At 37.8% G+C, this 15027-nt stretch overlaps 1 protein-coding gene across 3 annotated transcripts in view; it reads left to right on the top strand.

The window, feature by feature from the left end:
* Positions 1 to 15027, top strand: part of TTC27 (tetratricopeptide repeat domain 27) — a 178122-nt gene that overhangs the window by 77401 nt on the left and 85694 nt on the right. For all 3 annotated transcript variants that reach the window (XM_055539763.1, XM_055539761.1, XM_055539762.1), the window contains exons 11-12: positions 10552 to 10647; positions 13379 to 13501. In XM_055539763.1, coding sequence (XP_055395738.1) covers positions 10552 to 10647; positions 13379 to 13501 — 219 coding nt within the window. The remainder of the gene's footprint in view (positions 1 to 10551; positions 10648 to 13378; positions 13502 to 15027) is intronic.

A 15027-nucleotide genomic window follows, 5' to 3' on the forward strand; every position in this document is an offset into this window, starting at 1 on the left:
GACAATATGGAGCTTTTCCCATGGAACATTGTTTTTACTTTGAAGAACCACTGACAGACTATGGGTATTCAGACTTGGGTATTATGGCCGAAATTTTTTCAAAAATGAATGAAGTGAGCTTATCACTTCTATTTGTTACCAGTGATAAAATTTTGAGCTTGAAGGAAAAAAAAATGAAACTTTTGGAAGTCTTGTATCTTTAGTTCTAAATCTGACAGCTTCCCATTGCTTCAGTTACTGGGATGAGAGTTTTTATATGAGCTTGCTGATAATATTAGTGCATGTAATTTTTAGTATTATATGAAATATGTGGACATTTGAAAATCTGCACATTTTTCCAAAATGACCAATGCATGATGTGAAAAATCAAGCATGGGTAAAAGACCCAGTCAAAGTTCAAGACACATCAGTGAGTGGGTTTGTTTTATGATTTTTTTTACTTTAGGCCAGTGGATTTACTATAACAGAGTATTTAATGTAACAGGAAAACTTTCATTGATAGGATTTCAAATTCCACATTGTAGATAACTCTAAGAAGCTAACCACATGTTGAATTTTGATGTAGTATCAAAGAATAATATACAAAATTAACTTAAAAAGCTTTTAAAATACTTCTCCTTTTTCCAAGTACCAGTCTGTGTAAGGTCAAATTTTCTTCATAAATTTCAACCAAAACATCGTATTGCAATAGATTGACTACAGAAGCAGGTATGAGAATGCAGCTATCATCTATTAGGCCAGACATTGAATAGAGTTGCAAAAGTGTAAGCCGTTTTCAGTTGTTTTTTCTTTTTAACTAAACTCGTTGGGTTGCAGGATCTAAGTTCCCTAACAAGGGATTGAACCCAGGCCCTCGGCAGTGGAAGTGGAAAGTCCTAACCACTGGACTACCATGAGAGTTCCCAGATTTTGCTAAACTTTTCATGATTTTGTTTTTTGGGAAAAATTAGTTATTTTTCATAAAACATGTAAGTTAATGTAATGGAGTCATTATTTTATTTTAGAATGAATTTAATTTAATTTAACTCAGTTTTAATTTCTAATACGATAAATATTGATACATTATAGCCCACATACACAAAAGCTCTTTATAGTCCCTCAGTAATTTATAAGAGTTCAAAGAGGTCCTGACACCAAAAAGATTAACTGCTGAGGTGTAACTAAGGGGAATGCTCCAAGAGCCTTGTCTGCATTTCCTTGAAGACTTCCTCTTTATGTTCATCTGTTTAGTCTAGAATCATAAAAAAGACATCTAGGCTCTCCTAGCCCCCATTAGTAGACCCAGTTCCTACCAGCCAACACAAGAAAGTCTTTGAAACAGGAAGCAGAAATCTTGGTCAGATCTCCTGACCCTGACTCCCTTATTATGGGATTAGGTGGGGGAAAACCGTTAAGAGTTTTCAATATTTTCCAGTGAGAAGCAGCTTTTTATTTTTACAGATCTGACCATTTCCACTTAAGTTAGGAGGTTATGGTTTTGATGAAGCTGTCAGTATAGTGTTTGAAATCAGACAGGCTCTGATTCATAGCTTTAAACTTTGAGCACAGGGGCTTCCCTGGTGGTCCATAGGCTAAAATTCAACGCTTCCAATGCAGGGAGCACAGGTTCAGTCTCTGGTCAGGGAAACTAAGATCCTGTATGCTGTGCTGCACAGCCAAAAAAACTAAAACAAAACAACAGCCAAAAAGAAAAAATTAAACTTTGGGCAAGCCATTTTTTTAATCTCTCTGAGCTGCGGTTCCCTATGCATGAGGTAAAACTGGGTTAACAATAGGTGTAATGATGATGTTGATACTTAGTAGATGTGTTAATAAGTTTTGATTCTCATTCTCCTTGTTCCTGTTGGAAGTTTTCTTAGGCTTGGAAGTTTGAGGTAGCAGTTAACTTGACCACAACTGTTTGTGAATCACAATTGAATGATTGCAGACTCCTGTCAGAGAGAACTGCTCACCCCAACTGTTGGATATATTTGATTAAGTACAGATTTTTATAATAAATCTCACCCTCCTAGACATCTGCATGCATACACAGATTGCACAAAAAAGCAAGGTGATTTGGCATGTGATCAATCATACCTTTTAGATTATCAGCTAATTTTGATTTGGCTCTTCAGAAAGCTGATAAGCACTTAGATATCACGCAAGCAAGAAAGAATAGCCTTCAGTGAAAGTGTAGGTCCTTAGGGACTAGCTGTGTTTTTTCAAAGATATGTGTGCCATACTTTTAGATATGAGCACATAAATAAAGTCTAAATCATACCAGGCCTTGTTCTGAATTGTCCTTCAAAATTGTCCTAAATCATTCTCCATATGCTATTTTAAAATGTAGTCTTGATTTTCTCTAGTTTTTTTTGGAGGGAAGTTCTTTCTCTGCTGAAAACAGAGAGGGCCCATCATTGTTTTGTGGGGATTTATTCTTTTATTCCCCATTCCTTAGCGGTGTTCTCTGATCTCTGGTACTGGTTTCTGGAAGACTCAAGAGTTGCTATTGTCTGGGGTCAGAGAAACTGTATGCACAGGCACGTTGTCTCAACACTGAAAGTATAAATGCTTTGAGGTGGAGTTTGGGGAGAAAAAGACATTAAAAGGGAGTCTTAAAACTTGAAAACAGTTTCATATAACAGTTTATGCATCATGAATGAAGTTGTCTTTGGTGTGTCCCAGCAGTTGAACCTGGATTTTCTGTCACCTGATTCTCTTATTGCGCCACCCGACCGACCCAACCAACTCTCAGTCTAGTCTGAGCTAGACTCTTCCTTACTCTTTTCTCATCATATTTCTTGTTTATCCACATCTCTCTGTCACCCTCCTTGTGTACATTCTGCTTGCTTTCAACTCTTAATGATTGGTTTAGGGTGTATTTGTGTCTCTCTTTCGCTCTCCAGTTTTGATGTTACTATCTTTTCTTAAAAACCAACTTCTCATGCCAATTTTAACTTTATGACCAAGTGTCCATGACTTTCAGCTGTGAAATACATGGAATGTAGAAACTGGAGAGAGAAAATGGCAAGTGAAAGAGTAGGACACTGCTTTAGAGGTCATTGACCTCAATTTCTGGGAATTTGTGAAAGCTTGCAAGGTACCCATTTGTCTCTGAGCTCCCTGTTTTTCTCCACATTCATACGCACAGATCTGAGTTAAATTCACCCATTCCAGTCCATTTCAGTTTGCTGATTCCTAGAATGTCGACATTCACTCTTGCCATCTCTTGTTTGACCACTTCCAATTTGCCTTGATTCATGGACCTGACATTCCAGGTTCCTATGCAATATTGCTCTTTACAGCATCGGACCTTGCTTCTATCACCAGTCACATCCACAACAGGGTATTGTTTTTGCTTTGGCTCCATCCCTTCATTCTTTCTGGAGTTATTTTTCCACTGATCTCCAGTAGCATATTGGGCACCTACTGACCTGGGGAGTTCCTCTTTGAGTATCCTATCATTTTGCCTTTTCATACTGTTCATGGGGTTCTCAAGACAAGAATACTGAAGTGGTTTGCCATTCCCTTCTCCAGTGGACCACATTCTGTCAGATCTCTCCACCATGACCCGCCCATCTTGGGTTGCCCCACGGGCATGGCTTAGTTTCACTGAGTTAGACAAGGCTGTGGTCCTAGTGCGATTAGATTGACTAGTTTTCTGTGAGTATGGTTTCAGTGTGTCTGCCCTCTGATGCCCTCTTGCAACACCTACCGTCTTACTTGGGTTTCTCTTACCTTGGGCGTGGGGTATCTCTTCTCGGCTGCTCCAGCAAAGCGCAGCCTGGAATGGGTGAATTTAACTCAGATGACCATTATATCTACTACTGCAGGCAGGAATCCCTCAGAAGAAATGGAGTAGCTATCATGGTCAAGAAAATAGTCCAAAATGCAGTACTTGGATGCAATCTCAAAAACGACAGAATGATCTCTGTTCGTTTCCAAGACAAACCATTCAATATCACAGTAATCCAAGTCTATGCCCTAACCAGTAACGCTGAAGAAGCTGAAGTTGAACAGTTCTATGAAGACCTACAAGACCTTTTAGAACTAACACCCAAAAAAGATGTCCTTTTCATTATAGGGGACTCGAATGCAAAAGTAGGACATCAAGAAACACCTGGAGTAACAGGCAAATTTGGCTTTGGAATATGGAATGAAGCAGGGCAAAGACTAATAGAGTTTTGCCAAGAAAATGCACTGGTCATAACAAACACCCTCTTCCAACACCACAAGAGAAGACTCTACATGGACATCACCAGATGGTCAACACTGAAACTAGATTGATTATATTCTTTGCAGCCAAACATGGAGAAGCTCTATACAGTCAGCAAAAACAAGACCAGGCTCAGACCATGAACTCCTTATTGCCAAATTCAGACTTAAATTGAAGAAAGTAGGGAAAACCATTAGACCATTCAGGTATAACCTAAATCAGATCCCTTATGATTATACAGTGGAAGTGAGAAATAGATTTAAGGGCCTAGATCTGATAGATAGAGTGCCTGATAAACTATAGACGGAGGTTCGTGGCATTGTACAGGAGACAGGGATCAAGACCATCCCCATGGAAAAGAAATGCAAAAAAGCAAAATGGCTGTCTGGGGAGGCCTTACAAATAGCTGTGAAAAAAGAGAAGCGAAAGCAAAGAAGAAAAGGAAAGATATAAGCATCTGAATGCAGAGTTCCAAAGAATAGCAAGAAGAGATAAGAAAGCCTTCGTCAGCGATCAATGCAAAGAAATAGAGGAAAACAACAGAATGGGAAAGACTAGAGATCTCTTCAAGAAAATCAGAGATACCAAAGGAACATTTCATGCAAAGATAGGCTCGATAAAGGACAGAAATGGTATGGACCTAACAGAAGCAGAAGATATTAAGAAGCAGTGGCAAGAATACACAGAAGAACTGTACAAAAAAGATCTTCACGACCCAAATAATCACAATGGTGTGGTCACTGACCTAGAGCCAGACATCTTGGAATGTGAAGTCAAGGGGGCCTTAGAAAGCATCACTACCAACAAAGCTAGTGGAAGTGATAGAATTCCAGTTGAGCTATTCCAAATCCTGAAAGATGATGCTGTGAAAGTGCTGCACTCAATATGCCAGCAAATTGGGAAAACGCAGCAGTGGCCACAGGACTGGAAAAGGTCAGTTTTCATTCCAATCCCAAAGAAAGGCAATGCCAAAGAATGCTCAAACTACTGCACAATTGCACTCAACTCACACGCTAGTAAAGTAACGCTCAAAATTCTCCAAGCCAGGCTTCAGCAATATGTGAACCGTGAACTTCCTGATGTTCAAGCTGGTTTTAGAAAAGGCAGAGGAACCAGAGATCAAATTGCCAACATCCGCTGGATCATGGAAAAAGCAAGAGAGTTCCAGAAAAACATCTATTTCTGCTTTATTGACTATGCCAAGGCCTTTGACTGTGTGGATCACAATCAACTGTGGAAAATTCTGAAAGAGATGGAAATACCAGACCACCTGATCTGCCTCTTGAGAAATTTGCATGCAGGTCAGGAAGCAACAGTTAGAACTGGACATGAAACAACAGACTGGTTCCAAATAGGAAAAGGAGTTTGTCAAGGCTGTATATTGTCACCCTGTTTATTTAACTTCTATGCAGAGTACATCATGAGAAATACTGGATTGAAAAACACACAAGCTGGAATCAAGATTGCTGGGAGAAATATCAATAACCTCAGATATGCAGATGACACCACCCTTATGGCAGAAAGTGAAGAGGAACTCAAAAGCCTCTTGATGAAAGTGAAAGTGGAGAGTGAAAAAGTTGGCTTAAAGCTCAACATTCAGAAAACGAAGATCATGGCATCTGGTCCCATCACTTCATGGGAAATAGATGGCGAAACAGTGGAAACAGTGTCAGACTTTATTTTTCTGGGCTCCAAAATCACTGCAGATGGTGACTGCAGCCATGAAATTAAAAGACGCTTAGTCCTTGGAAGGAAAGTTATGACCAACCTAGATAGCATATTGAAAAGCAGAGACATTACTTTGCTAACAAAGGTTCATCTAGTCAAGGCTCCATAGGTTTCTCCAGTGGTCATGTATGGATGTGAGAGTTGGACTGTGAAGAAGCCTGAGTGCCGAAGATTGATGCTTTTAAACTGTGGTGTTGGAGAAGACTCTTGAGAGTCCCTTGGACTGCAAGGAGATCCACCCAGTCCATTCTGAAGGAGATCAGCCCTGGGATTTCTTTGGAAGGAATGATGCTAAAGCTGAAACTCCAGTACTTTGGCTACCTCATGGGAAGAGTTGACTCATTGGAAAAGACTCTGATGCTGGGAGGGATTGGGGGCAAGAGGAGAAGGGGACGACAGAGGATGAGATGGCTGGATGGCATCACTGACTCGATGGATATGAGTCTGAGTGAACTCTGGGAGCTGGTGATGGACAGGGAGGCCTGGCGTGCTGGGATTTATGGGGTCACAAAGAGTCAGACACAACTGAGCGACTGATCTGATCTGATCTAATTCTATAATACATTAACAGTAGAAACTCAGGCTTCCCGTTCAGCAGTCCCAGTCTCCTAGGACTTAGCATGTTGCCTTTGTCTTTCGGACTACTTGGGTATGGTTTGTCCCTGGGGAATAACCCTGATACTTGTGTTCGGCTAATGGTACCTGAGATTGACAACCTTTTCAAATGCTGGAAATTCAACAAAATACTCTTTCTTAAAATGTTTTAAATTTTTGACTGTGCTGGGTCTTTGTTGCTGTGCCAGCTTTTTTCTGGTTGCATCAAACTGGGGCTGCTGTGTAGTCGTGGTGCATGGGCTTGTTACTGCGGTGGCCTCTCTTCTGGAGCACAGGCTCTAGAGCACACGGGCTGCAGTAATTGCGGCGTGTGGGCTCAGTAGCTGTGGTTCCCGGGCTCTGGAGCACAGGCTCAATAGTTGTGACACTTGGGCTTTGTTGCTCTGTGGCATGTGGGATCATCCTGGATGAAGAAGGGAACCTGTGTCTCCTGAATTGGCAGGTGAATTCTTCACCACTGAGCCACCAAGGAAGGCCCAAAATACTCTTGATAAAGGCATATGCTCAGAGTGTCTGAAGTGCAAAAGATCCTTTAGAAAATCATGTAGTAGATGAGTGCCTTTGTGCTTAAATGATTTGACTTGTGTGGGTAGACCTAGAACAGAATTCAGGCCACCTCACTTATCTACACTTTTTCCTGTAAAGGACTGCAGTCCACTTGACTATAATTGAATTATTTCAGAATGAGTCACTATAAATAATCCTGCTCTGAAAAACCTAGAGATGAACTGTGACTAAGTCCCTGTATTTGTAGTGAGTTAGTAAATAAGAGAGTACTTTGAATTCAGTAGAGGAATTGGACAACTTAATGTTCTTGGTTTGTTGGTGGTTGTCGTATTTAAGGTAGGAAGAAGTATATTCTATGCAGAATTGAAAATAGGTTAGACTTCTGTTTTCAATCTTTATCATACACATGGTCTATTTGAATTCTTACAAAATGTGGCTGTACTTGTTCAGGAGCTTATTTGTGATATCAAATTCAAATAAATGTTGGTCCTCTACTCTCTACAGTGGTCTCTGCTATTTTGGAGAGTATCTGAGAGTATCAGGAACACTGTGAGGTCAATTAAAAGTGTCTGAGAGTATCTGAAATACGTAATGTGCATGCTAAGTCACTACAGTTGTGTCTGACTCTTTTGTGACCCCGTGGTTTGTAGTCTGCCAGTCTTCTCAGTTCATGGGATTTCCCAGGCAAGAATACTGGACTGGGTTGCCAGTAAATCTGTTTATTAATAAATTGGGAAATATTTACTGAGCACTGCTCAATATGTTTTAGCTAGATTGCCACAAACGCATGAGTTTTCATTTGAAAATCTAATGTTTTAGATTTTTTTAAACTAAACTTTAAACTTTTTTAAACTAAACTTTTTTTAAACTTAGGTTTATGAACTAAGACTTCATAAAAGTAAGTGTTGGGATCTTGCTTTTGGCATTTAATTATTAAATTGTTGTTTTTGTTCAGTCACTCGGTTGTGTCTGACTCTCTGTGACCCCATGGCCTGTAGCACACCAGGCTTCTTTGTCCTTCCCCATCTCCCGGAGCTTGCTCAAAACTCATGTCCATTGGATCGGTGATGCCATCCAACCATCTTGTCCTCTGTGCTTATTAAATAAGCATTCTTTATTTTTTCTTTCCAAAGGAAGAAAAAGAATTTGATAAAAATAAAGATTTGCCCCCTTAATGAAGTAATTCAGTAAGCCTTTTATTTATGTATTGTAACCATATGTACTCAGCCAGAAGTTTTTCTTCTCCCTTTCCTCCAACTAAATAGCTTTGGGCAGAAGTATGCAACCTTTTTGTTATTAAGTTTCTCTGAAGTAAGGCCAGAAAACTTTAAAAATATTTTGACCAAGATGGTTTTAGGAGTCTGGTTATGACTCAATTTGTTCTGACTGATTTGATTGAATAGCATCTTGGATTGTCGAAGAAGTGATGCAATGAGTGTTTTCTCATTCGGCAGGATCTTTTTAGGCTAACAGATATATCTTCCACCTCATCTAATATAAAGAACTTCCTATTTTCCCCAGCTGAGGGGCAGTTCCCCTGCTCAGAAACTGGTCTTCTTTTACTGATAGTGGGATTTGTTAGATTCTTGTCCTTTTACGAGGAAGTTTGGATTTACTACCTCTTACTTTTTTTTTTTTTTTTTTCAGTTTTAAAAGCTAATTTCATTAAAACTTAAAAAAATTTCAAGCTTACAGAAAAGTTCTAGGTAGAGAACCAACTGTCTTTTGTATCCTGAAGTTTTGGAGAGTAAGTTGCCAACACAGTGCTTCACCATTCTCAAATACATGGATGCTCTCCTTGTTCAGTTGCTCAGTCATGTCCAGCTCTTCTGCGGCCCTGTAGACTGCTGCACACCAGGCTCCTCTGTCCTTCACTATCTCCCAGAGTTTGCTCACACTTAGGTCCATTGAGTCGATGATGCCATCCAACCATCTTATTATCCCCTGTCATCCCTTTCTTCATGCTCTCAATCTTTCCCAGCATCAGGGTCTTTACCAGTGAGTCAACTCTTTACATCAGGTGGCCAAAGTATTGTAGTTTCAACTTCAGCATCAGCCCCTCCAATGAATATTCAGGACTGATTTCCTTTAGGATTTATTGGTTGGATCTCCTTGCAGTCCAAGAGACTCTCAAGAGTCTTCTCCAACAACACAGTTCAAAAGCATCAATTCTTTGGTGCTCAGCCTTCTTATGGTCCAACTCTAACATCCGTACATGACTACTGGAAAAACAAAAGCTTTGACTAGACGGACCTTTGTTGGCAAAGTGATGTCTCTGCTTTTTAATACACTATCTAGGTTTGTTATAGCTTTTCTTCCAAGGAACAAGCATCTTTTAATTTCATGGCTGTAGTTTCGGTCCAAAGTGATTTTGGAGCCCTAGAAAATAAAGTATCTCACTGTTTTCCATTGTTATCCCATCTATTTGCCATGAAGTGAAGGGACCAGATGCCATGACCCTAGTTGTTTGAATGTTCCTACATAATCATAGTATGTGTATTAAAATTGCCATATTGTTGCCATGTAATCTTTGTAAGACAAGCCTGTGAAACCTAGTCAGTTGCCAAAAAGAGAAAATTTGAGTGCTGCATTATGCAGAAAAGGTCATAATAATGCACAGTTGAAAGTGCTCAGTGTAAAACAGAAAAAACATGTATATGTACTAGATGACAAATGAAGAGTCAGGTAAAGATGATCATGGTAATGAGACTGCTGTCCATGTGTTTTCTAGGACTCCAGAGTGTCTGTATTCATTTTGATGCTGAATATGTGAGGTCTTGTGATGTTCATCTTGTGACCACCAGTTAGTGGCAGCCTTTAGCTTTGCATTTGGCCTTGGTCCCCTTTCTTAGAGTCAGCCATCTTTGTCTTGTTGGTCTGCCCTCTGTAGGTTCTGTAGGTTCAGTTATCTAGTACAAAGTGCATTTGAGCCCAGCAGAGGGTTTCCTCAGTGCATGCAGGTTGAAGTTGTTCACTGGTCTTGAGTGAATGAGTGTCCTCCCTTATGGTTGGTTCTGTTGCTGAAGAATAAGAGACTTAGCCCTCTGTGATCAAATAGACACCCTTTGATTTCATTTTATTTCTGAGAAAATAGTCCTAAATGAAATTCTTCATGTAATTTATCTCTGATTTACATTAGAAAGGGCCATTGTCACAGTATGGTTGTGAAATAGATATGCTAAAAACAGTTCTTAGAAAATAGAAAAAATAAAAAGATGGATTAATAAGGCTAGTTCTTTGAAAGACTACTATAGGAAACCTCATTTAAAAATTTTTTTCTTGTTATTTTTTAGTGTTCAAATTACATAAATGTTGATTAATTTTAAGATTTTTTTTTAACATTTATGGAAATTCAAGAAAATATTCACACATCCCAACACAGTATCAAAGTAACTTGTATTCTTTATTGTTTATATGTCTATTTGTAAAACTTTTGCAACAAAAATCTTGTTCATATTATAAAGCTATTACTCATATAGATTCTGATTATGATACATGCTCTTAAGGCTCTTGCAGACCAATTTGAAGATAAGACTACGTCTGTATTGGAACGTCTGAAGATTTTCTATTGCTGTCAAGTGCCACCTCATTGGGCCGTTCAGGTATTTTTGTTGTTGTCATTGGGTAGGGAAAACACTTCTCTTTTGAAAGATAAATGCATTAGAAAAAAATGACTGTAAATTTATGTTGGAGTTTTCAAATATTTCAAGGAAAAGAAAAAGTATCTAGCTGGGAATTGCCGGTTACTTCAAACTGCTATTTGAATGAAATGATACTGGACTTTTAAAACATTGAAAAGAATGTAAACTAGGTTAAATAGAATTCTTGAAATTAAATAATAGAGCCACAGAAGTCTTCATTTTCAAAATAACTTTTTATGTTTAAAAGCCCTGTAAGGATTTTCTGCTAAAGAATGAACCTTTTAAGCAGATTGTTTACAAAAGGTAAAATAAAGCATTTATTTGATAGTTGATAATGTGAAATGCCCTTAACTACTTTGCTCTTTCTAACGACATGAGAACACCTAGTTTAGCTCTTGCCCTGTGGGTTCCCCTGTGTTACAGGTGTCATTCCTCTATTTTGTAAAATTTTATTCACTGAAGACAACCTAGACACCTGGTCTGGTCTCTTAATTTATAATTCTGGTTTCTTAATCCTCGAAAAAAAATGGCGGCCCAGGGCAGTTACCAGTAACGACACTTTTCCAGTGCTGATCACACAGCAGTTCATGAGCGTCTCTGGTTTCCCAACTTTTAGTCTAGTTTGCCTCCTTTCCTTTATCTTCATTGGGTTGTAATTATTCCAGAGAATAACAGCCAGCTTTTACTGCACATTTATTGTGAAGCACGCATTTTTTTCTGCCTTTCACACACATTATCTTATTTTTTTGCAACAATTTTGTGAAATAATCCCGAATTACAAGTGTGAAAGCTGTGGCACAGAGCAGCTAAGTGGAGTCAAATAATGCCAGCCAGAGATTTCTCGATGATTTAGTAGCCATTGTCATTTTAACCAGCTTCCTGTCATCTCTTGTGGATTATGCACTTAGGTAGTGACTTAGAATTATAAATGCCAACCCACAATTCAGTGACGCAGAATCTTCATAAGATTTCTTAGAGTAGATTATTAGTATATTCGTAAGCTCAGGGTAAGCGAGAGGGTCTATTATACATTGGGATTCACTTCATCTATTGAAGACATCTCAATAAAACAGGCACAAAAAATGTTTTCATATCATCTCAAAAGGATAGATTCTTCATCACAAAGGTGTTAGCAATTGAAACTTTTGGCATGTTTTTAACCCTGATCGGTGAAGTTTGTCAAGTGCTTTGTCTTTGTACTGTGTGGTTTGTGGTGTATAAACAAATCAAACTCTGAGCTGTTATGACAAAACATGTCTGTTGAGGGTGTAGCTGTTACTTTCTGAACAGAAACATTAGGAAAATTAAATACTGTTCAAATAGGCTCAGTGTTTATTTTATCTGCTTAGGAAGCTGTGGATTTTGGGATCTTTGAGCAATTAGATAAACATCCTCTTTCATTAAGAAATTAAATCAGTTTTATTTCTTGGGAGTAAGCATATCTTTATGTATTATTTTTAAAGATCAGGAAATAACAGCACAGTTTATTATAAAACATATTCGTCTTTACTCCTAGTTAGCCATATCAGCTTAGATGCCAGAACTTTGTAACTATTAGAAAGATTGAACTCCTTACTATATGAGCATTAAGATTTATTCCAGCTCCCACATGTGATGTTCAGTTTTTGAAAATGTCCAATCACATATTCTAAAATAGCCAAATTCTCCTATATTTCATGGGATACAGAAGAATTGAGCCATTACTTTTATTTATTTTTATGTTTATAATATATTTTTATAATATATATAATATATATTTATTTTTATAATATATATTTTATATAGTATATAACATATTTTAATAATATATATAAAATGTAATTTTCATTATAAAATGAAATTTTATAGTTTCATTTTACTTTCTGAGTTTGTTAGTTCTGCATGTTCCATGTCTGTTAGCTTCTTAGCTCTTAAATATGTATTGAATTTTACAACCATTCCTTACTCATGAGTTTTCCCAGTTTTTTAAACCTTTTTAATATTGTTTTTCTATTCCTGCAGGATGGACCACTTATAAAATACACTGTTTTTATTCTTGAATATACTTAACCTTCACTCACTTTATCACAGTTGGTCCCATTTTATCTGCCAAGTACTGAGAAACTAGGTAGCTAAATTTTTTAGAATGCACTTATTAAAATAAATTAATGTTTTCATTTTCCTCAGTTATATATCCAGAAGTGGAATTGCTAGATCATATGGTAGCTCTGTTTTCAGTTTCTTGAGGAAGCTTCATATTGTTTTCTATATTGGCTGCAAATTGACAAATTGACAGTCCTGCCAGTAGTACACAAGAGTTCTCTTTTCTTCACATCCTCAGCAACGTTTATATTTGCCTTTCTGATAAGGGGCACTTTAACAGAGTTTTAAAAATTGACTTATTTGATCTCAGCTTTACAACAGAGATTGTCATGTATAGACTTTCTAGATAATAAGAAGTGCAGATTTTGCCTTTTAAGTTCTGAATTCGTGGGAAAAATTGATATATTGTGTATTTTGAACAGTTCCTGTATGTTTTTCAACATGTAGGAAACATATATGTTTTTTCAGCAGAGGTTGAATTATAGATATTAGGCATTTTTTGCAATAAGCAGATGCTTAAAATGGCAGATTAGATATACCTACAAATGGAACAGAAATCTGTGTGTGAATGTGCGAAGGATTGTTCATTATTTTTATTTGATTTTTCTAGCGCCAACTTGCAGGTTTACTCTTTGAGTTGGGATGTACCAATTCAGCCCTTCAGATATTTGAGAAGCTAGAAATGTGGGAAGATGTTGTCATTTGCTATGAAAGAGCTGGGCAGCATGGGAAGGTATGTAATAGTGAAATTTTATGCTCTGGCCAGACCCTTTCATCTTTGAGCCATCGTCTTACCTGTTTTGTTTTTTAAACCTACTTTTGCCAACAGTTTGCTTATATTCCTTTTTTCATCAGAAATCTTTTTAATGTTTTCTCTGATTTCCATTGGGGCAGATTATTTTATGTCTGCATGTGTACTATAAAGGAAAAAAGCAAGGCCCAAAACTGATACAGTGTTTGATGTTTATGAATAAAAAAGGAAAGCTTTAAAGGCATTGCACATTTTCATCTCTTTCTTTTATTAACTCTCCTTCTGTAGACAACTTCAAAGTGAACTATTAGGAAATATTTTAAGCATCACTAGGTTGCCTGATGATCAGAGGATGTGGGTCAGAAGCAAGGTTACCTAGGAGGGAGGGCAGCTCGACCTGTAGAAGATCCAAAGGTTAGGACAGCCCGCTCGGCCACCCCCCCACCTTGGGGCAAAAGAGTTGTCAAGTGTGTAATGCACATTTAATTCCATCCTTTAAATTGGGTCAAGAGAGAAAATGTTGTAATATTTGCATCTGTTATTAATCTGTTGTTTTTTCCCTCATAAATGAACAGAATTTTTAAAGGACTGTGCACCCTGTATATCTGTTAAAATGGACACATTGAAATCATTTGTTAATTTTGGACTAAAATTTTAAATGGTAAATTTCTATCATAAGTATGGTACACAGGCAGAGTAAAACCCAGAAATTGGATCGTTTGTATCTATAGTCAGCCTTTGCTATCATCCTGAAAAAGAGAAATAGTGGTACATGTATGTCTGTTTCTTAATACCTTTCCTAAGTGTGTGAATTTTAGAATAATAGTAAAAGTTAGGTTCTTTTCACTAGTCAGTAATGGTGGTGAAAGTCTTTGAATTTTATAGGGTTAAGGAGAAGCTACCATGAGGATAACATTTTAATTTAAAAGATTATAGAATTATAGTATTTTCTGGGAAGGGACTCCATAATCATCCATTCCAGTTCCTTCCTTTTCCAGATAAGGAAAGGAGTCTCTAATGACTCAGGTTAAGTCACAGAGCTAGTTATTGATTAATAACTTAAGTGACCACATGACATAGTGGTTAAAAGCATAGCCCAGATTGTGGATTCAAAAGCTAGCCTCGGCACATGTTAACTTTGTGATATTGGGGCAAGCTTCTTAGCGCCCCGACCCCAAGCCTCAGCTTCCTCATCTGGAGGCACGTAATCTACCTACCTGACAGATTTTCGTGCATAACATATGAAAAGTACATAGAATGGTGCTCTTTCCTCATGAGTATTTGCTGTGAGTATTTGCTCTGTGAGTATTTACTGCTATTATTGATTCTGAGACTCATATTTGTTTTCCCGCATTTTAATATCTTTGAATTTGGGTTGTATCTGCTGCTTGATGGCATCTGTCAGTTGCTGTCAGGTGGCCATTTGGCCAGGTTGAAACTGCTTGTGCTTGTACAAGTTTTAGTTGTAGCTGTATTTAGTATCATCATTTCAATTGAGTTATGTACAG

Source organism: Bubalus kerabau, chromosome 11 (genome assembly GCF_029407905.1).
Source record: "Bubalus kerabau isolate K-KA32 ecotype Philippines breed swamp buffalo chromosome 11, PCC_UOA_SB_1v2, whole genome shotgun sequence".
Taxonomy (NCBI): Eukaryota; Metazoa; Chordata; class Mammalia; order Artiodactyla; family Bovidae; genus Bubalus; species Bubalus kerabau.